The 24122-nt window shown below is 38.8% G+C and overlaps 1 protein-coding gene across 1 annotated transcript in view; it reads left to right on the plus strand.

The window, feature by feature from the left end:
• The first annotated feature begins 18813 nt into the window (after positions 1 to 18813).
• Positions 18814 to 24122, plus strand: part of DLGAP1 (DLG associated protein 1) — a 136473-nt gene continuing 131164 nt past the window's right edge. The window contains exon 1 of the mRNA XM_058803335.1: positions 18814 to 19774. Within this exon, the coding sequence (XP_058659318.1) occupies positions 18821 to 19774 (954 nt within the window). The 5' untranslated portion in view covers positions 18814 to 18820. The remainder of the gene's footprint in view (positions 19775 to 24122) is intronic.

The raw sequence follows: 24122 nt of genomic DNA on the forward strand, positions 1-24122 counted from the left end.
TCAGACTTGAAGTTTTCTCTTTCAAATTATACAGGACATTTTTTCACTGAAGGTTCTGGGGGTATCTTTCACTGAGCGTGTCTTTCACTAAAGCCCTCTTGCCTGGAGAGGCTGTTGAGAGCAGGCTTTGCACAAATTGCTGCTGTGCAGCCTGCGTGAGTTGTAACAGAATGAAAATCCCTGGTAGTGTCATCTGCTGGAGGGATTTTGCAGAGCTGTCAGTCATGCTTGCTCTACAGAAAGGAAGGGTATTCTTGTTTCACACCTCAGTTCATGGTCTCAGGGGTGTAATCGCACAAAGGGTTTCTCCAGGGAGGTACCACAGAACCTGAGGAATGCTGCAGGCTTTTTCCATGGAAGTTTCCCAAGAACTAGCCCTTGTTCTTAGGTCCAGTGGGCTGTGTGTAGTGCAAATCTTTTTTTCCACTGACACAAAGCTAGACTAGATATGCATGAAGCATGTGCTTCACTAATCCAGTCTAATGGCAGGAAGCCTAAACTATCCATATGCTCGCTGTGGTCTGGCATTGCAGAGGCACGCTGACAATTTGGCGATGGTGACTGTTCCTGTGGGCGTCACTGAGACATTCCTGTTTCACTTCTTCTCTTCAGTATCATATGATGTTCTGGGAAGCTGTGTACATTCTGTTTCTTCATGCTTCAAGGAGAATGATATTACATACCCCAAAGTCCAAGACGTTACCACAAGCTGTAACAGACCAGGAGGTGAAACAGGAAAGGTCTTCAGGCAGTGGTTTAATACCACCAGCCAGTTTCTTTGCTTATGATTGTCTTCTTTGTCTCTAAAACAGCCAAGCTCTGTTAGCCATAGAGCATTTCATATTCCTCTCACTCCTCTTCATGTTTCTTATCATATTTGGTTATATCTTCTCTTTCAACCAGAACATTACTCTTTAGAAACACAGTGCTGCTTACGTGTCCCTGAGGGTGTACTTCTGAGGCCAAATCATCTTAAAGCCAGGGAAGATTATCTGTGAAGTTATCCTTTGAAGAAAATGGAAGAATAATATCCATTGTGTCATTCAAACAAACAAACAAGCAAGCAAATAATTTTAAAAATACATGTGGAGTTCATTTAGGAATGTAACTAGCTTGAAAAAAAGTCCTATCATTAAATATTCAAAAAATATTTAGTTACTGACAATTTGCCAATTATTCTAGCTTTGCAAAGGGCATCTAGTTGGTCATTAGAAAAGATTTGAAACATTTGTGTTAAGTTCATTGTTGAATAATCTTCCAAAGTGATTGTATTCCAGGTAAATTTCATCCATGACTTCTTGCTTTCAGCCATACTGTTGATGACCAATGGCATGAAAATTGCCATCTTAGGAGAATAAATGTAACTTTGTTTCTCAATGCATTTTTAAGAAAACTTCTTTCTTTGCATTCTTGCTCTCAACCTGTTTTGTAATCACAACTAGTGCTAAGGAAAACTGACATGAACAATTGCTGGAACTTCAGGCCATGGGAGAGTGGCAACCACAAAGTCTGGTAACAATAGTTTTATGTGCCATGTGAGAAGGAGTAGGCAGGAGCCTGTGACTATCTTGTCTAAGATTCCACAGTTTGCCTATTAAAAGAGAGTACAACCCCACCAATTAACCAGAGCAGGATGCTACAGCAAACCTGTCACTTTGAGAAAGGGGGTGTCATAACCTCCAGGAGGAGGTCAGAGGTTTTGCTGAGGAACACAGGCATCACCCAGAAAAGAATCACTCCAGTCTGAACAAGACAATACTACAGCCTTCAGAATTTCTCCCTTTGGATGAGATTCAGAATGTATGAAACAAGGACTGATAAATTTTGACAGCTTGCATTTCCAGATGTCAGGTATTGGTTTTGCTACTTATAAGAATATGGGTGAACTGGAATTGAAAGTACAAAAGATTTTTTTTTATTACCTGCATGACTGTGTGATATTCAGACTCGCTATAATAACATGCTCTTTAAGTAGAAGATTAACAGATATGTTAACAGAAGTGTTTCTATTAGTAGAATTTTGAATTAAGAATATTCATTTAAAAATTTACTGTAGAATTCTAATCCAAAAAACTTTCTACTACAACACATTCCAATTTCTTGAGCTTCTGTCTATGAAAAGAAACAGGAGTATTAATGAAAAGGAGATAGACATAATGTTTTTTTACAATTGTCATAATTCATAGAATCATAGAATGATTTCAGTTAGGAGGAACCTTAAAAATCACTTACTTCCAACCCTTTGCCTCAGTCAGGGACATCTTCCATTAGACAAGGTTGCTCAGGGGCCCATCCAGGCTGGCCTCCAGTACCTCCAAGGATGGGATATCCACAACCTCTCTGGACAACCTGTTCCAGTGCCTCCCCATCCTCACAGTAAAGAATGTCTTCCTAATCTAAACCTACCCTCTTTGAATTTTCACCTTTGTTCTGTCACTCCATGCCCTTGTAAAAGGTCACACTTCAGCTTCCTTGTTGATCTTTTTTACGTACTGTGATTTTCTCCAGGCTGAACAACCCCAACTCTCAGCATGTCTTCATAGGAGAGGTGTTTCAGCCCTCTGTCAATCTACATTGCCCACCTTTGGACTCCCTCCAACAGGTCTATGTCCTTCTTACTTTGGGGTACCCAGAGCTGGCTGCAGCACTGCAGGTGGGGTCTCACCAGAGCAGAGCAGAAGGGGAGAATCATCTCCCTCACCCTGCTGCTCCTGATGCTTTGGATGCAGCCCAGGATGTGGGTTGGCCTCCTGGTCTGCAAATGCACACCGTTGAGTCATGTTGAGCTTCTCATCAACCAACACTTTATGATCCCCTCAGGGCTGCTCACAATCAATTCTTCACCCAGCCTGTATTTGTTCTTGGAATTGCCCTGACACATATGCAGGATCTTGCCCTGAGCAAGACAGGACGCAGGAATAAAAAGGACACAGGAATAAAGTTATGAGAAGTGAACTTCTGTTCACTTGTTCAGCTCTGGTGTGACTTCCTTTTTTTTTTTATGAGACCTGTAAGAATGTAATAATCTTTACAGATACTATGGTTGTCTCAATCATATTTGAGTTCAAAATTTTATGAGAAAATGGCAGAAAATATAGCTGTGTGCTCAGTCCAAATAATCACACACTCTTCAAAACTAAAGAGAAAAAATATTCTTTTTCACACTTCCTAGTAAGGTGAGAATTAACTGAGGTCACATCAACCTGAGCACATGGAGGAACTTTCCCAGGTCTGCTGCAAGAGTAAAGGTGCTCAGGCAGCTGAAAGGATTCAAACTGCAGGATCAATGGGAGAAAATCAGGTCTCCACATCTGAGCCTGACAGCAGTTCCTGCACCAGGCAGACTTTGAGGGCTGATTGCAGGAAAACCGAGATGGGATCAATCCACTGAGCTCCTTGGCTTTCCCAGGTTCCCAAGCAGTGTACTTGGGAGGCCAGTGGATACTGAAAGAGAAATGGAGAGCTTGGAGGATGCATGGTGCTCTCTGTGTCTTTCGCTCTTACTCTTTATCTTCACATGCCGCTATTTCCAACACTGTGTGGCTTGACAAGGTCCTGTCAATGGATTGTGTCCATGGTACCTTGTGCCATTGGAGTCAGAAAAGGTCCAGGTATAATTCATTTCTGGAGAAAATTCAGCTTCTTTTATGGTTTTTCCCACTGTCAGGAAACGGGATTTGCTTCCCTTCCCAAAACTTCCAGGGGTCATACAAATCTTGTATTTCAACCCCTGCCAGTTTAAATTGGAGGCAGGGCAGGAGGTGGGGTGGTGGGTGGAAAATGGGCATGCACAGATGGGGGATTGTATAAACCTTATTACTGAGGAAGCCTGGCAAATAATGCTTAGCAGATCATTATTGTTGCTGTGCGCCATCTCTTCTGTAGCCTTCAAAGTTGCACTTTGTAACTGTCTGCGATCATATTCTTAACTGCTCTATAAAAACCATAAAAACTTCCTCTTAAATCACAGTCTTATGGAACTAAAGCAATGTTAACAGACTTAACAAGCTTGGCAGATTTCTTCCTATTCACTTAGGGTAGAAGAGATCACAGGCCTCTTCATCCTGCTTCCAGAGTTTTATTCTGAACTTTCTCTACGTATGCACTTGACCTGCAAGTCTCTTTTCACTTAGGAAAAGAGAGAAATGACTTTTTCAAAGTATGCAAGGCTCTTCTAAACACAGCTTTTTCGTCAGCCAATAAAGTACTTATCCTAATAATGAAAAAAAAAAAATAGTAGGATCATTCCTTTTGAACTTTCAGCATATTCACTGTATTTGGTCTGACTGAAATGGAGTTAATTCTTCCATAGCAGATCTAAAAGTCCTGTGCTTTGCATTGCTAATTAGAAAGGTGTTGGTAACACCATTACATTTTCTCTCCCCTGTCCAGCTGCAAAGGGGAGCAATAGAGAGGCTTTGGAGGTGTCTGGCATCAAGACAGGGTCAACCCACTCTACAGGGGTTTTGGTGCCAAATCATGGGGTTATGAGGATTTTGAGATAAAGATAGTAATTGGGAGAAGTAATGGGCAAAACAAATCATGAACAACATCAAAGAGTGAATTGATCACGAGGAATTTTTGTCATAATTGTGATGCATGGACAAGGGTTGAATTTTACGTAAATTGTCCTTTTTTTTCCCCCTGTGTTGTGATGATGTTATTCTGGGGCTTGTGTGGGGAATTTTGTTTTGTTGATTTGGTTGTGTTTGTTGATGCAAGGGCAGGTTGTGTGGTGAATATGAATTTTAGCGATAATTCTGAAATACATGATTTTCGGAGATGAGGAGTGGAATGTATTGGGTTTGCATGGCCAGGTAAGCGGGGTGAGGGGCTACAGAGGTGGCTTCTGTGAAAAGCTGCTGGAACTTTCCTCCATGTCCAGCAGAGTCAGTCCCTGGCATCTCCAAAGCTAGGCATGCTACTGGTCAAGGCTAAGCCAATCAGAAATGGTGATAACACCTCTGTGATATCATATTTAAGAAGGAGAAGTTATTGCACAGCTGTAATTGCAACCAGAGAAGATCAAGGTGAGAATTTGTGAGAGGAACAACGCTGTAGACACCAAGGGCAGTGGAGAAGGAGGGGAAGGATGAGCCAGAGCAGAGATTCCCCTGCAGCGTGGTGCAGACCATGGAGAGGCAGCTGTGTCCCCACAGCCCGTGGAGGAGCTCTGGGATGCTGAGATCCACCTGCAGCCCATGGAGAAGCTCAATGCTGGAACAGGTGGATGCCCGAGAGGAGGCTGAGAACCCATGGGAGGCCTGTGCTGGAGCAGGGTCCTGGCCAGGGCCTGCAGAGCCATGGAGAGAGGAGCTCATGCTAAAACAGGTCTCTTGGCAGGATTTCTGACCCAGTACCCACACTGGAACAGTCTGTGCCTGAGGAATAGCAGAACTGCACCCTGTGGAAAAGTGACTCATGTGGCAGCAGTTTGTGAAGAACTGTTTCCCATGGGACAGGCTCATGTTGGAGAGGATCATGGAGAACTTTGTCCCATGAGAGGGATTCCACACTGGAGCAGGGGAAGGACTCCTCTCCCTAAGCAGCATCAGGAACAATGTGTGAAGAACTGACCATAAGCCCCATTCCCCATCTCCCTGCAACACTGAGGGGATGAGGTAGAGCTGGGAAGGAAAGAGGAGTAGAGGGAAGGTGTTTTTAAGATCTTATTTTACTTCTTATTTTCCTGCTCTGATTTCATTAGTGATAAATTCAGTTATCCCCAATTCAAGTCTGTTTTGTCCATGACAGTATTTGATGAGTGATCTCTCTTGGTCCTTACCTCGACCCATGAAATCTTCATTCTATTTTCTCCCCCCTGTCCAGTTCTAGAGGGGAATGTTAATGAGGCTTTGGGCATTCAGACAGGGTCAAGCTATTACATTCACTCATGTAAATTAACTGTGTTTGTTGGATCTAAACGTGTTCTTATCTGGTGTAATTTCAGTGAGTTTGTAGAGTATACAAGTTTTGTTCCATCTTCTGTTTACTAATTAGTTTACTAATATCCTTCAAGCAGTTGTCGTCTACAAGCTAAAAGAAGTTTTTTAAAATAAGCTAAAATATTTTAATTTTATTTTTTAAATAAAATTCATGCTCAAATAGTTTCAAAATGGATATTACTGAAACCAGTGTTCTTTATTCATGCTGGAAAGTAGCACTACCAAAATCATACATTTCTGAAAGCAGCCATCCATGTTATCTTACAATACTCCTTCTTTGGTGCCTTAAAGTGTACATTCTGAAAGTACACTGAATATTTCAGTTGCAGCATTACAGTTTTTCTGAGCAATGTGTCCTGTTTCTTTGCCAGTGCTCACATGCATTGCTGTTTCGGCAGCGGTCAGCCTGACTGTCAGAGCAGATAACCATCAACGAGTCTGGCTTTACGGTGAACTTCCCCAGAGAGAGGGTAGACATGCAATTTCAGATTCAGCTACTGTTTTATGGGGATAGTGTAATTTTGTTTCTGCAGTACAGATTTAACATTGCTAAAAAGTAGTGGCTGAAAATATGAAAGGAAAATAAAATTAGTTTACTCGAAACATTGGCCGTGATTCTGAGTTACATTTGTGAAAACACAGGTTAATGTGTCTAATCTCAGTTAAACTCTTTGTAGACTGAGGAATTCACCAGAACAAATCTGCAGTTACTGATACAGCCTAACAATTTAATTGCATACCTGATAAGAACTGTATCTGATACGAAATGTATAAAGCAGCCAAAGGCTAGATGGGAGAAAGCTTCTGGAGTTACTAAAGGCCAGAAAATCTACCTTCAGATGTGATTGAGAAACACAGTCACTTTAGGTTAAGACATATAAGGGTGTGAAATAGTTCTGTCTCACAGCAGCAGGAGGGATGTGGCTCATGGTAAGGGCTTCTGAGAAGATTTCTTGAAAAATCTCCAGAGCTATTAGCTGGATGTAGGACACATTTAGCTGCAGCTATGTATCAGTGGCTAATTACCAGAACAATTTTCTTGGAAATGAAGCAGATTCTGTTATTTCATAGCTATAAAATCAGACTTGCCATCTTTCTACAAGGTGTACTCTATGTCAGCAATAAATTGTAGCTCCACAGTAGCAGTTATGGATGGTTTTTATAAGCCTCATGAGGAAAAACATGAGAACATGTATGAGGATAAACAGCATAGCCCACTGTGGCTCCTCCTAAACTTACACAATAATGCTGACTTTTAACATATGATGAACCTCATGTTTTGAGGGGAAAGATGAGATTTCAGTTGAATGGCTGAAAGACGTAATAAAGTGAAAAGGCTGTGTGCTTTTTATTCAGGTTTAAGGGAGTATGTCTTTTTAGTACACAAATTAAAGTAGATTTTAGAAAGCACTTACCCTTCACCTTGAAATTAAATTAGAATGAATTAGGAGGAGTAAGCAACAAGTAACTACCAAGATGTTCTGTATATATTACCAGTTTGATATATATGGTAGCCTGCTTATGGTAGCTTATGGTGTTACTCTTCTAAAGAAACATTTTTCTAAGTATTTCCAATGCTATAGAAATATTTATTGCACATTTGCATATTACTCTGCAGGTACTTTTAACAGAATATTAGAACTTCTTTTAATTAAAAATAACTTCAAATGCACCACTTCTGTGGGTTTTTTTTAAATACTCAGGGAAAATGCTTTACAGTAGAACCTAGAGATAAAGCTCTTCACTTTAAAGGGTTTGGTATTCCAGTATATGAACACTCTATCATTTGCAATTGCATGTAAAATAGATTTCAGGAGTTCCTTAAAGTGTATTTCATTTATGGTAGTTTTGTGTGATAAAGCAATGAGTTACCAATAACATTCTCTTTTAAAGTGCATTATTAATAGTTTTAAAATTCCACCTACTTAATATTATGGAGAATACTTACTCTGTCCTATTACTTTAAACCATCAAATATTAAAAGCAGAAATTAAGTTAATTTCATTATATTCGTGTTGGTCTCAGGAGCAATTCCATTGAGATCTTTGAAGTTACATCAATTGGGGCATTGCTGGAAATAGTAACATGCAAAAAAAAGGAATTAAGCTTATACTTCCTACTTTTCCTTTTGTGCTTTTTCTTTCATTCCCTCCTTCACTTCAGTTTTTCTGTATCAATGAAGGCATCTAAATACAGCAAAGTTCAAGTGAAATGAAAATATTCTTGAGTATATTTTCCTTGATTTTGACTTCTTTATTCTCTATATATAAAGTTTTAATTCCATTCTTTATTACTGTGTTTCATGTCAGCAATGTGGGCAGTTGAGACAAGGCTAGTATAAAATAACAGAGTCCAGTGCTTTGGTATTCCCCAAGAGTGAAATATGCACTGTATAAATGCCTAATGTCCTGATGAAGTCCAACATCCTTCAGGAGTAAGATGTTCATTCACCATTTTGTGTATGTCAGCACAGTGATTTGTGGTGAGCTTCTGTATGGCATGCACATAGTGAAGAGAAATTGTCCTCAAATCTGCTTTTCTTACACACATGGATGTGAAGTTCATGCGCAGGCATTTTAGGTGGCACCTACTATGGGGGTACCACCCCCATATTCCTCACTGTGGAAGTAAAGAGGTCACAGTTCAATTCTGTGGCATTGCAAAGCTGACCTGTGCAATTCAAAATTATAAGCATGGTTTATTCATTTTTCTGTTTGTTCATCCAACATCAGATTATTATTCATCATAATTCATTTCATAAAATAATTTTTTTCAGTTATTTTTGCCTCTTCCTGATTTAAAAGCTCTTCTGAAAGACTTTTCTGAAATGTTTAGGCCATGTTCACTGTTTAGAAAATATTATTTCTCTGAATAGTTTTTAGCCTGCTTGCAGGGGTTCATTACCTTGTATGCAGTAATTAGGTTTTGTTTTGATTTTACTTGTATATTAATAGAATCCTTTTCTGATGCTTTATTGGATAAACATAGTTCCTACAATCAAATTCTTATCATGTGCCATTTGTATGCATAACTAAACATAAACAAAAGAAGTTCAAGATAAACTTCTCCAAAGTATTCTCTAATCTTTAAATCTGCTTGTTTCTAGGTATGTGCAGACCATTGGTTCTATTTATTGGAAAATGCACCAAAAAAAAAAGAGACATGAATACAATAGTAGCAAATTCCATGAGCATAAATAATAGCAGAAAAGTCTGAGATGTTATTTTTTACTTTTTTATGTTTACAATCAGAATCATATCCAAAAATAAAATTTACTGTTACAGGAGTTTTGTAAAACTTCTAAATTATTGCTGTTGTAAATAAATAGATTAAATGTAGCTGGTGGTTTGGTGTTTTAGGTGGAACTGAATGGAGGCTTAAAGCAGAAGAGGAGAAGTTGTATCCTCTGTTCAAGGGCAGAATTGTCTCTCAGAGGGGATGCAGATGCAGCCACTATCTTGGGCCATGCCTGCAGAAGAACATTTTGCCCACAGACTTTCTCTTCCTTTTGCTGTCACATGTTACTCTATGACATACTTGATAAGCAGCTTTTTGAAAGTACCAGTAATTGTTTTCAGTTTTCATACATTATTTCCCAGTTTCTCATAGCTCAGAATAATTTTGTGGAATTCTGTGAAAAAAAGTTCTCCTTAAAAATATTTGCTATTTCAATTTCTTCATAACTAAAATTGCTTGAGAAAATATTTGTGGTAAATATTTCCCTCTGAAAAGAAGATTTTAAGGTTTCTTACTATTTTTTATGCCACTAGAGGTGAAGTGAGACAAGTTGATTTGAGCAAGCAGCTTAAGAGTTCTGCCAAATCTAACTATATTTCATAGCATTGCTATAAAACTGGAAAGTATTTCCATTTCATTTACTGTGTAATAAGAAATATTGATCAGTTACTGTAGCCATCAAAGACAAGGCAGTTAACACAGTTACATTTCTATACCACAGCTAATGTGAGGATTTGGTTCAGTTTTTCATTGTTTGTGGGCCTTTTTAAACCTTAAATTCATGAAGTTCAGTACTATAGCCATGTTTTAGGGAATAAAGAATCCTGTTACTGTCTGCCTTTTAATCAGGTGTTTCATATTCAGTGCCTAACTGAGCTCGCAATTACTGGTTTTTACTTTTAGATTGAGCTGAGAGGAACAGGTTGAAATGAAAAAGATTAAGTTTTGATCTCAGAATGACTGTTATCTACAACCCAGTGAGTTTTCTGCCCTGCTGGCTGAGCTCTTTTATCTCACACCTTCAGAGAGGGCTTTTTCTTGTTCCTTCCAGGAGTCAGTTTTCTTCCATGTAAGAGTTAGCTGGTCTTGCATATGAGCAGAACGTTCTTGGCATTGTGTGCCTCTCCTCTTTTCCTACTGCCTCACTGGAGAAACCTGGCTTGGGCACACAGAGCTTGGAACATATCCATGACCAAGCAGGGTGATCATAGTGGTGACATTTGTTGTTACAGTCAAAGCTCCATAATACCAAAATGACCATGAAGTGAACTTTCCAGGGTGTTCTTACTCATAGTTAGGATGTGGGACAGTTTCTCTGAGGCTTTGCAGGTTCTTTCTGGTGGGCAGGTGGGGGTCACCAGTGGGCTGGTGTGGTGATTAATATGGCCTGTATTGTCATTCTGTGAAAAGCAGTGTCTTCACAACTCTTATCCCTGGTCTTCACAGAGCTTCTGTAGCAAATCCATGGAGTTTCTCCACTAAGATGTTTTTTCATTAGTTTCTGGACTGGCAGATGTTCAGGGAAGGCACCGTTCAAACAGAGCTATAGATTGAAAGCCAAGATAGGAGACCATCTGCAAGCATAGGGATTCTGGTGCTTGTATGTTTTTGTAGCCTCCACTTTTGCTTGGACTTAAAATATTATAGTGTACTTGGAAGAATATTTTTTCAAAGAAATCATCACTATTTCTGCTAAATGAGGTCTGGGTGTGTAAGTCCGAAGCTGTAGACAGAGTCTTGTGAAACTATGTTTCATTAAATTGAGTTGAGTGATTTTTCATGGAGCAAAAAATACTCTAAATAGCAATAAAGGAATAAAAAGGAATAAAAGCTTAGAGACAGTTTGAATCATGAGATTTGCTGGTCAAGACCAGCAAAGTCATGTAATTATGCAATCACACTGTCACTGCCATCATAGAAGTCAAAGTATGGATTCTCAGGTGTCTTGAATGGAGTCTAGTGCATAGGAGTAATGTCAGTTCCCTGGCTTTACAGTGAATATTGTTCTTTCAATGTATGTGTAGAAAAGCTCTGGAGAGTATGAAAACCTGTAGCTCAGGCAATAATTTAACTGTGATTCCTATTGCATTGCCATGCTACAGAATTGCAAAACACTTAAAAACTGGTAGAAGATGAGTTAATGACCTGTGCAGATGGGATTTGTGTAATGTTGTTGCAAGCTTGTGTAATGTTGATTAGCAGCTTCCAGTAGATCCCTGTCAGTCACTAGTAGCTGTAGTGGCTCCTAGACTTAGACATGCTGGTTTCCTTGCAATGAGGATCAAGAGCTTGTTTTAGTACAAAAATGTCCATTTTCACTATGTGAAAGACGCATTGAAGGCCATGAATTTATCTGCCTTTGACAGGAAAAGTACACATTTAATTTTTAGGTTTTATCTGCTGATCACCTCATTCCTACTAGAAAAATAAACCTTTGACATTCATAACTTACTGGCTTGCAGGAATCTAGATACATACCTGATATCTCTATATCTGTATTAGTCATTTAATGGTGTCTGCTTTATGCCACTGTGATACCCACTCTATCAGATGCCAGTGGTGGAGGAATGTCTGACCTGTCCCTCATTCCTGCTTCCTTTTGTTATCCAGAGGCAGTAGAAGACACCCATATCATATTGATTATTTGCAATTGATAGAAAGTAGTGGCTGTAATCCTTTCATTTTAAGAATTCTTCTGAAGAAAGTAAGCAAAATAGTGTTGCAAACTTAAGTGCAATAATAGGGTACCTAAAAGAGAGCAGCCCAGGTAAGTACATGTTAACCTGATTCCCAATTTTGGTGTATCTTCCTTTTAATTCCCTTTTGCTCTTTCCCCAGACAAAGCATTCTGGAAATGCATTGCAAATTCTCCTTTTAAAAAAAATATTAAGGTCATAAAGCTCATAATCCCCAGACTGAGGAGGTTAAAATGCAACATCTAAATTTGGGTATGAGGTATATGCTTCAACACTGCCTATATGACATTTATTAAATGATTCAATTTAATGTATTATTTTACTTGCACATTATACAGACGTAATATCCTGTTTGTTTTCTTTCTGGGAGAAGAAAATGTCCATTGGCAGTTCTGAATTCACAACAGGCTCTCCAGCTGATGTGCTGTACCTTATCGAGTCAGACTCTGTCCTACACCACAGGAAAGTAATGAGTAGTCTAATTGCACTATATATTATTACTCACTGAAGCAGATCAGAATTTTTTAGGAGTTGACTCTTAATTTGTGTGCAAATCAGGAGAGTGGAAGAGCAGACAATCACAGTTTAGTACTTATTTTTGTAGAGTCAAGATCTTTCCGTGCAATCCTGCGTATTGCCAGCCACGCTCCTGAGAGGATTGAAAAAGTCAGTCTCTTTGTGTCAAAATTTTGCTGACAGATACTGTTAGAATCTTGCAGACTTTATAGTGTATTTAGATATGACTCAGAGGTTAATTATGTGTTAGGTTACCTTAGTGACTACAGACTTTATGACACTCCAAGTGGCGAATCAGCTTGCTTTTAGCCACAGAGATGAAGAAAGTAAAGACAAGCCCAAAATTTTTAGGCACATACTGTCCTGGTACTGACCAGCACAGTTTTTCACCAAAAGCGCATGGATAGAAACAGTAGTCAAATTTAAATATGATACCACAAATATATGCAAGCTAAAAATTGTTGGATGCAGACAGAAAAAAAAAACTACCAATTTTTATGATGCCATTGGTGGGGTGCCTCTCTTCTTGTTTTTTTTCTGATATGCATACCATTCACAAGGGCCTCCTCAAGATCTGCTAATCTGCTAAAGCTTAATTACGCTTTTCTTTCCTCAGTTACTCCCACTTATTGATCTCCCCGTGCACTTGGAATGGGTTGACTGGCCAATATATTTCTCTTTATGACTCCCTGTCCACTGTTCAAGATTAAATTATATTGTAAATATCACTTGCCTGGTGTGATTGCTGACACAGACAAAAAAATTAGATGTTCTCTTGAGGGTTTTACCCAAGGCATTGAATTGTTCATATTACATGCCAAAATGTATTAGGGAGATAATTTGAGACCTCATTTTCTTTTGAACACCTTTAATAAAATACGTGGATAGATGAATTTTAGAATATGTATCCTTTTATTGATGTCTAGATTTTCATTAATGTGATGCAATGTGACAAAAAGGCCCCACATAATGGCTGCAAAATATCAAGACCTTTGCAAAAAAGCAATGTTCTGCATGAAGAGCATGTGGAAGTTTCTTACCATAATCATATTTTCTATTTGTTCATAAATTTTGAGAACTGAGGAAAGGAATTTCAGTGACAACATTCCATAGTGTGGGATTAAATAAATAAGCAAATTCTGAGAACCTTGGGAGTTTAGTATGGAAATCAGAAGCTATCTTTGTTTACCACAGAACATAAAATGAGAGCACAACTATAAACAGTACTGCTAAGAAGCATCATTGCTTCAATTTGTGCACATGATTAAATCCCCTCCTCACTCAGAGCTGAACATGCACATAAACACATTAAGTGTTTACATTGCCTTCCATCTCTGTCCCAGTGCTTTAATTTCTGGACCTGGCAGACACCTGAATATTCAGAAGTGTCATCTGACTTTTGGAATGGTATCTTAGAAGAACCACACTCACCAAACAATAAAATAAATCAACGTCCCTCACTCCTTGGTCTCTGAACAGACAAAGATATTAGACCCAAGGTGCTGTGGCCCTGATTATGCCTAATTAGGGTGTCTCTGTTGGTGACCTCTGCTGGAGAAAAGAAGATTTCCCCATGGTTGAGGAGGATTGGGTTTGAGACCATGGAGTCAAACTTGACATCCAGAAGCCCATGGGCCCTGATGGGGAGCGATGCACCCACGAGCATTGAAGGAACCAGGACATCATTGTTAGACCACTCTCAATCATCTTACAAAGGTCATGGCAGTCAGGAGAGGTACCTGAGGACTGGAGGAAAGCAAATGTTATCCCTGCCTTCAAAAAGGGGCAAGAAGGAGGACCCAGGCAAGCACAGATCCATCAGCCTGTGGGATGTTGACCGTGGCAGGATGTCAGGCACCCACCAGAGTTGTTCTATCACTCCCCTGCATGCCTGGACTGGGGAGAGAAAAACAAAAGCCCCAGGAGCTGAGATAAGGACAGAGTGAGTTCACAAACCAATTACCATCATGGATAACAGTGAAAACAGATTCAAGTCCGGGAACCTAATTGAATTTGTTACCAGTCAAATTCAGAACAGGATAATGAGAAATAAAACACCATCCTCCCACCCCTTCCTCCTTCCTGAGCTCTACCTCTTCCCCCACTTAAGTGGCACAGGGGGACAGGGAATGCTGCTGCTCAAGAAGAGGAGTCCTTCTCTGCCCCAGCATATTCTGCATTCTGCAGTCTTGTTGGATGAAGCCAGAGGGGCTCAGGGGCATTTCAGTAAATCTTTTCTAAGACAGAACTTTGAACATATATCTAAAGGAAAGAATATGTTTCTCAAAGATGTGTTTTATGAGTAAATTTGGAACACATGAGTAGACAATATAGTTAAATGAAATTTGTAAAAAACTAAGGTGATTTCTGTTCAGATTTTGTTATTTTGCATTCATTTTCATTTTAATTACATAGATTGAAATAGGCATTTTTCTAGCTACTAGATTATTCCAGGAATTGTTATGCATTAGGGACATCACATTGGGGACAAGGATGAATATATTTGTATTGTTCTTACCAAGGGCATCCTCAAGAAAACAAAAGCAAATGTAACATGAATGTTGAAAGTAGTAAGCATTCTTCATCCTTACAATGCTGTACCTCTTTAACATCTCCTTTATTCCTATGCCATCAAGTAGTTTTGGTCTGCTGTCTATAGAATTGCTATTTGCACTGTTTATTAATGTGTTCATCAATTGTCTTGCCCTATTTCATGAATAATTAAGTGTTCCTGTTTTGGCCAAAAAATACCAATAAAATGAAAGACTTAATTGGTTTCCTATCAGCTACTCATGGCATGAACAGATAGCCCTGTCTCCAGCTGCTAATTGCACTAAACATTGATGTATAGGTTCAGACAACACAATTATGGAATATGATGCATATTCTTTGAAAAATACTGATGAAATCAGAGACTGTAGGATAGAAATTTTTTCTAGACATATATTAACATATTAAAATGGGATTGAGGTGAGAGAGGGATTTTGTGTTTGGAGTGATTTTGTGCAGAAGAATTGTCCACTGAATATTTAAGAAAAGCAACACTTCTTTCTTCAGTGTTGGGCATAGTATACTTATTCTTCCCTTCCTGGAAGGTGCAGTATGGTACATAATTGGGTTTTTTCCTAATTCATTGCCCTTTCAATGCTGTGGCAGCAATAATAGAGTTAAGGTAAAATGAAGCTATATTCTAGTAAATGCTTATGTGGGACTTTTTAATCACAATTTTCATGATAAAATAAATATTTCAGTGCTGATTCACCAGAAAATAAAAACCTTTCTTAATGCATTCAGTAGTCTAGGAGTTGGGAATAAATTACTACCACTTCTTTTTGTTGCACTCCTTCTGTTAGGTTGGTTTTTCTCTTTTGGTTTTGGCTTGATTTTTCTGTCACTCTCTGGTTTTTGCTTCTTTGTTTGTTTCTTCTTTTTTTCCTCCTCTTTTAAATCTGATTTTTCATAACTCTATGATCTTCTGCTTTCACAAGCATTTTCTCTGTTATTCTCCTTATCTGTTCATCTGATTCCTTCTGGGCAGATCATCCTATCTATCTTCTGCTCTTTTCTCCAGTACTTCCTCATAAAAGATCCATTGACAGCTCAGACTCAAAATACATGCATTTTTTCCTCCTAAACATTTCCATCCTACTTGCCATCCAAGCTCATATAGCAGTGCTTAGCCAATCTTCCTCCACAATTTTTTTTGAAAGCCTGTCGTTTTCTCTTTATACAGACAAATGTCACTTTTCAGAAGCTTTTTCACTTTTTACCACTTTTTGCACATCCTCCTTAGCATCCATATTGCCAGTCCATCCAAAACACAGCTGGTAACATGGCTGTTCTCATTGGTCAAACCATGGCTTCATCTTTTAAGCTTGTTTTTAGTTTCAAGGTTCTCCACAATATTCTGTCCCAGTCTGTAAGCCTGATCAAGGGTTTCCTGACCCCAACCATTTTCTGTATCAGTATATTAAGGCTACATTTTCTTGATAATTTCATTACATGTCCTGTGCCTGTCATGACTTCACTATGCTGTAAATTATTGGTCCTTTTGGTTCTTTGCCTACATATACTCTTTTTTCTACAGTATATGAAAATTTCATAGCCATTCAGATAGAGAAAAAATGAAAATAAATTGCTGGTTTACAGCATGTCCCAGTTAGTTGTACTCTTTCATATCTTTCTCCTATCTTTGAGGCAAGGTGTAATTTTTTTTATCTTATATAGCACACTAGTCTTTTTTTAGCCTTAAGAGAATTTATCCATCATTGTAAGGACTGTTGCATGATTGGAAATGGATTTATGGAATTAAGTAAAAAAAAAAAAAAACTGGCTGAAATTTTGTTTTCATAAGCCTTGATGTGTAAAAGATATTCATAGATAGCAAAGATTGAACTATTTTTTATTTTGTCTCTGTGTCCTTTAGAAGTACTCTGCTTGATGGGGTATCTTTGTTCAAGTCACATGTTCAGTTACCTAACTAATTAATCTACTACTACATCCCTTTGGATGTTTCTCAATTACACAGACTAGTAGATCATATTTTTAAAACTATGGGAGGAATGTAAAATTCTCCTTAGAAGTGCTTAGGATTGTCACTACAGTATAATTGACAAGTAATTGACAAGTACAGCTCCCTAAATATATTATTTTCATGCTTTTAAAGGTGCCTTTAGCCATTCTCCCCTTTAGGTAAATCAGTCAGCTTACCCATTTGGAATATTTCAAGAGCCTTTTGTGGTGTTTTGAAAACTTTTTTTTTAATTCAAGGTCTCCTGAGAAGGACCATTTTCTGCATTGCAGGGATCCAGTGAGGGGGAATAAAATGCAGGACATCCAGATTAGCTTTGAAGCATACTGGAAAAAAAAAAAAAAAAAACTCTTCTTTGGCTTGCTGCAGGTTCAGAAGAAAATGTAAAATAAGTTCTGATGAAGTGTGGAGCATGCTTTTCTAGACTGACATTAACTTAATGCTATTTTAGAAAACTTCATTGTCACCAATTTGCCAGTGGGCACAATGTCTACAACCTGTTAAAACATGAACTTTAGCTGAGAGAGTGCTGGAGGAGCAGACTGGAAACCTGTTTGCTATACGTGTTTGTCCTTACTCCAAGAAAGATCTCAAGAGCTACATTTACAGAAGTATTTATGTGATTAGCCATGCCAGAAATTAGTAAAGTAGCTGAGTGACTCCTATTTCAGTGCAGTATAAGAAAGCATCCTCTAGGGAGTCCTCTGCCCTTCAGCTTCTCAGATGGCACCATGAGACTGCTTTGCCACACCTGAAACCTCATAATTTACACACTGGTAGCTCATAGGTTTCATCCAGACTTTTGCTAGAGTTGAGGGCTGAAATGAGGGCATCTGACCTCAAACAGAGTGGTCATTACATCACTTGGGATGAAGATTTCCATTTTCAATTTGTTGTAAGCCATATTCTACAGCATTGAGAGTCACTTCAGGGACAAATAACTGCAATCAAGAATTAAGTGTTATTGTTATTAACTGTTATTGTTGTGTGCAAGGTTTGGCTATCCCAGTTGTTTTAGTGGTAGGAATATGTAGGAATATATGAATGCTGTTTAGAATAATGAAAAATTATTGAGAAATAAATCAAGCCATGCATCAGCAGAATAAGATGGGGTTTTTTTTAGTGAGTAGGAGCCAGAAAATAGTAAATACAAACCCTACAGATATATAGGATGTTAAATAGTTGGTTTGGCTTTGTTTTGACAGTTAGTGTAATTTATTGTTATTTTGCTCTTAATTTGAAAAGAACTTATGGAAATAATGTCTTGCTGTTGCCATGAGATGATTACAGTCCACGCAGACGACATGGAGATTGAGTAAAAATAGGAGATTGAGTAAAAGGAGATTGATTAAAAATATTCATTGAAGCGAAAGGTTTCCCATTAATTGTGCCATGATTTGAGTTTGGCCCAAAGAAGCCCAGAAAGTGTGAAATTAAAGAAAATATCTTTTTTAATGTGTCCATTTGGCCTTGAGAACATGCAGATGGGCATTTAAGGAATCCTGGGAGGTCCCTGTCCATTAATATTTTCAGGACTGAGGTTTTAGAGTAGAGGTGGCAATACCTTTCTTGCTTTTCATATTGGAAAGGCATATTGTGTCTGTTTGCAGCTAATGGAACAAGATAACTTTTCTTGTGTACTACTTAGGTATCCTTATCACCATGCTGGATGTGGGAAAGATCAAAGGATAAAAAGAGTCTGAGAATGTTTAGTTTTTTCCAGTTACTTTTGCAATAAGAAACCAAGAATGTTAAGTGTGCACACGCTGTTTATTCTCTCAGCTTGAATACCTTATGTGTTCTGTTGTATTTCTTTCTTTTAGGCCTTTCTCTGAGTTCTGCCTGTCGCACAGCCATACGTATTAGATGACTTTGGGACTCATTTTCCACCAAGGATGAAGGGATTATCCGGCAGCCGCAGTCACCACCACGGGGTTGCCTGTGACCCTGCGTGTGACAGCCTGCCACACCACCAGGACAGGAAGCCATACTTGTTAAACCCGGTGGAGCCCCACCCCGCAGACCACCCTTACTACACTCAAAGGAACTCCTTCCAGGCTGAGTGCATGGTGCCCTACAACGATCAGATTGCCAGCAGCACGTTTCCCCGGAGGCATTACAGCTCCCACCACGAACTCAAGGACGAGTGTGCTCTGGTTCCCCACGGAACTGCCAACAAGACCAACCGCATTCCTGCCAACCTCTTGGACCAGTTTGAGCGGCAGCTGCCCCTGAATCGGGATGGCTACCACACTCTGCAGTACAAGCGAACTGCCATGGAGCACCGCAGCGACAGCCCGGGCAGGATCCGGCACCTGGTTCACTCTGTCCAAAAGCTCTTCACCAAGTCCCACTCGCTGGAAGGACCATCCAAGGGGAGCGTCAATGGGGGGAAAGCGAGCCCGGAGGAGTCACAGACGATGAGGTATGGGAAGCGCAGCAAGAGTAAGGAAAGGCGATCAGAAGGTAAGCCCAGATCCAATGCATCAGGATGGTGGAGTTCAGATGACAACTTGGACAATGATGTTTGCATTTATCATGGTCCCAGTGGGGTCATGACCATGGGAAGATGCCCCGATCGCTCTTCTTCCCAATACTTTATGGAAGCCTATAACACTATTAGCGAGCATACTGTGAAGTCCTCCAGAAGCAATAATGATGTCAAATGCTCTACCTGTGCAAACCTGCCTGTGAATTTGGACTCCCAGTTAATGAAGAAAAGCTCTTGGTCCTCTACATTAACCGTGAGCAGAGCCCGTGAAGTTTACCAGAAAGCATCAGTTAACATGGACCAGACAATGGTGAAGGCAGAGACGTGCCAGCAGGAACGGTCATGTCAGTACCTCCAGGTACAGTGTGGAGAACTGGTTGCTGTTAACTGTGCTCTGCCTTGTCTCAGGTGTTTGTGGGGGATGGAGGTTTGCTCTGATGTCCCAACTTTCCCCAGAGGTCACTGATCACCAAACAAGGGGTTCTACTACTAAAATTAAAAATATATCAGCTTTTGGGTTTTTTTTTTTGGTTTTCTGGTCTAGAATTCAGTATTTCAAAGTAATGGTTCATGTTAGAACAGGATTAATTTTTTTTTTTCATGTGGGAAAAATAAGACCTTTCTGTGTACCTTTTGAATTTATAAGGCTGTCACAGTAGGGGTATGGGGAATTTGATGTTTTAGTGCTTTCATTTAGCATTGCAATGTTAATTAACTGAATGTTACCAGGATACAAATTCTTTGATTTCTGTAATTTCAATTTTGCTTTCATTTAGTGCTCATTTTTTAAGAAAGCTTTTGAGACCCTTTTGAGAAACTATGGGGTACCTTAATACTTTCTCCAGCAGGAAAACAGCCTACTTTTCTTTTTGCCATAGAATATAAATTCTCTTAAAACAGTTATTGTAACGTGTCCAGATTTGTTTATCAGGCTATTCCTCTTTTTTATGGCTCTGAGTCAAAAATAAAAAAATCAAAAGGTTGAAATTATTGCTTGTTCTGATTATACATTTTAGGAGTACATCACCTACTCCCTCACAAGCTGTTTGCAGTTAATACAGCGTCACTATTTTTCACCAGTATTGTATCTTTAAATGTCAAGAATCAGATGTCTCCTCTTGGAGCTATCATACTGCCGGTGAATGTTTGTGGCAGGAACATGGATCAGAAAATATTAAAACTGTTTCATTCTTAGGAGAGCTGTGGATAGCTTTTATGCACTTTAAAAGAAGCACTTATGGCACATCTAAGTGTGTGTGTAAGATGGAACAACGTTGCACAGAGAAGAGAGAAGACCATGAGGAAAAAAGAGGTTTGCTAAGATGATTTGGTTTCATTTTAATGTAGTGGGCTCTTTTCTATTTGTATAGAACTATAGCAGGTTCTCTCATATGGGTGCTTTAATGAGACAGTCAGCTTCCACATTCTGTTGTTTAAGTCAGTATGCAGATAAAGCGTAGGACTGAGGCATCAGCATTTAAAAATTGATCTTAAAACGTTTTATGGAGTGTTGTGCAAAATAATTTTGATTACCAGACTCTGGAATGCTAAGTCTTAAATGTAAAGGAATGGAAATGTATATTTTCTATCAGTTGTTTAGGAGAGTGGGGTGGGGGAGAGGGGGCAATACAAATGCTCAGTGTGTTTACAGCTCTGCGTATGGGCTGGGGAGGGAGAGGGGTTTTAAAATAGCCTCAGGTTGCAACCTTTTGAGCTTTTGTGGGTTTTTTATTAAGTATATTTTATGTGAATTTTGTGAGTAAGAAGAAATCATAACTTTAGGCTTGAGTGTTGTGGTTACTTTGAACCCTGAGATTTTTCTTGTTGGTATTTTTGTTTATTCCTTCAACCTTCTCTTGGGTTTAGATTAAATAGCTGACAGTTCAGTATGTGACCAGATGGCTAGAAAAGAGTGAAAAACTGTGCCAGCATCAGCTTTAAACGAACACCTCCATAGGGACCTTTAGATAATGTTTAACTGACAGGAATAGACTCCTCAAGTGGAATTAGAGGACATTATCTGTGTCTGTATGAAAATATGTCCAACAATTGTCAAGGGCAAGAAAAACTAAATTCTCAATTAGAATCACTACTTCTCACTGTGTTTCCCATTCTGTATCAGTTTTCACTTAATTTTGTTTTATTCTTTCTAATTGCATGCCATTGTAAAATCAAGGGAAATATCATTAGTTTAAAACTGGTTTTTGGTTTTTTTTTAATGAGAATCTTAACCAGGCTTCAGTTAACATTGGAAGTAATATTCAAGCAGAGTACAGTAGATTTGAGGAAGCAGGTCAGGATTATTCTTCTCTCTTGGCAGCTTGAAGGGATGACAAATGCATGTAGGTATTTAAAAAGTCAGTCTATTTTGAATGCATCCCCTTGCTTTTCTCTTCACTATATCACTTATCTTTTTACACTGCGAGCCCTTTGGGGCTTGGACTTTGTTCCCTTTTGTGTTTCCACAATGCACAGCACAATGGGACACAGAACCCAATTGAAGCCCTTTGTCTGTCCTGCAATATAAATATATATTAACAGCAGCAGAGTTCCACTCTGTTAGTGAGTTGTAGAGTTACTCTGTGCATCTGCTATCTCCAGGTGCACTTCTCATTATTGCACCAAAAGGCTGGTGTCCTGTGTTAGAACAATTGGAAAGGCACAAAATAAGATGAAAGCTGCAAATTCACAACAACATTGGACAACCCTGATCCTTTAATTTCATTGTCATGATGCTTCTTTCTTGCTTTCTATAACTCACTAAATGTTAAATAGATTTATCAACTTGCTTGTAATTTAATTTGTCTGTGGTCCAGGACATAAACTCTCAGGACATAAACTCTGATCATTCAAAGAGCAGCTACTTGTTCATGCAATCTCTTCCTGTCACAGTATCTGAATTCAATGAAGGAGTGACTTTTTTCCAACTCAGGGTACTCAGGATAATTTTCTTTATCCTGATAGATCTGAGTATATCAGAGATCACATGTGACATTGACTTCACATTTGTTTGTAAGGGCTTTTATCACAAAAGTATCTGCATGAATTCTCAGTGTAAAGACATAGAAATAACAAACAATTATTTCACTTGCTGTGATATTTTCCACTTAACTGTTCTGTGGAAGGTGTTGGCAGTAATTACTATTACAGATGGGCTTATTTCTCATAATTTGGAATTTGGATCAAGTGCAGAGTCCTCTGCATTGTATTGTCTTTCTTTACCCCACCAGGCTCCACTTCCAGCCCTGCTGCTGAGGCACAGTGTCCATCATTGGAGTTCCAGGGGAGGCTGGGGTCTACACTGTGCATCTTCAGAAACAGATATTGTCCTAGAATAGTCTATAGACTGTCAAGCTAATCTTTTCCTCTTACCTACATTTTGGAAATGGAATTGCATTTTTAGCTTCTATTTCTCTTTTCAAGAGTGAGCAGCTGGATAGTAGAAAGATAAGGTTCTTTTTATGAGCTGATTTTTATTTCAGGAAAGTGGTATTTGATCCAACTTTACAGTTGGATTACTGCGAAGGATGGTGAGAAGGAATTGTTCATGTTTTATCAAAATGCTTCTTCAAGATGGTTTCCCTCCCTCGAAAGAAAAAAAAAAATTAAGGCAGTGGACAGCCTCTACTTCTCTGCTAGCTTCTGCTCTGGAAAAAAAATTAAATTAACCAAACTGTCAAAGACAACATGTAAGCAGCAGTCCTTTGCTGCAAACAATAGGGTCTAAATACACAGGGAGATATTTCTGACTCTCTTGTTTTCTATGAATTCATGAATTTTGGAGCTGGTAGTGTATCAAATACACTGTAGAGTTTGTCTCTGATTATAGTTTTGCCATTTAATGTTCCCTGTAATTACCATTCCTGTTGACCTTGGTCCATTTGTTAAGAATGAGGCTTTTCAGATTAATTTTATTTTCTCATATGGGTCAGTCATAAGTTTTCTTTTCGTTGCAGCTGATGAGACTCATATCAGTTGTGTCAGACGCTTGAGGCTAAGGATGGAAATTTTACTTCTGAAAACTGAAGCACAGAAGGTGGAGGCAACAGTGCAGTCATTCAGCCTCCACATTTGCTTTGCTTGTCCTTTGGTGGGATACTGTGAGAAATACTATTAAAAATGCAAACCAAGTTTCTGGGTGCAATAAGAATTTTCTGGTGACCAAGGGTTCTGGTTAGTACTGCACTCAGTTTCCAGGGTGAAGGTTGCCTGTAATGTGCATTGGTACACAGTGTGTAGTGCTGAGAAACTCATTATCCAGATGACTTGTTCTCCAGTCTCAGGACAAGGCACAGTTTCTTAGGAAAGCTGAGTTCCCGCCACAGCCAGCCTCTTTTTGTTGCCTGTGTCCATGGATGACCAAATAGACCTAAAGGTCAGGGTGCTAATAAGGACCAGTAAGTGCAATGTGATTTGTTAACATGGTGCAATTTATGCTAGATCTGTTATACTAAGTTTATCTATGCACGTTTTTCTTCATTTTCAGTTTGTGTTTTCCTCGTTTATGGTGTTTGCATTTCAGATGCAACTACCATATTCAAATTAATCTTCCAGAATATCTTTACATATATATATGGAAGTTGTATTAACATCCATTAATATAGATCTTCTATTTTTCATGTATCTGATTACTTTTTTGGCTCATATTCCATTATAAATTGAAAATTAATGAAGCACATGTTATTTCTCTTTCAATTTTTCAGTCA

Source organism: Ammospiza caudacuta, chromosome 1, assembly GCF_027887145.1.
Source record: "Ammospiza caudacuta isolate bAmmCau1 chromosome 1, bAmmCau1.pri, whole genome shotgun sequence".
NCBI classification, from domain to species: Eukaryota; Metazoa; Chordata; class Aves; order Passeriformes; family Passerellidae; genus Ammospiza; species Ammospiza caudacuta.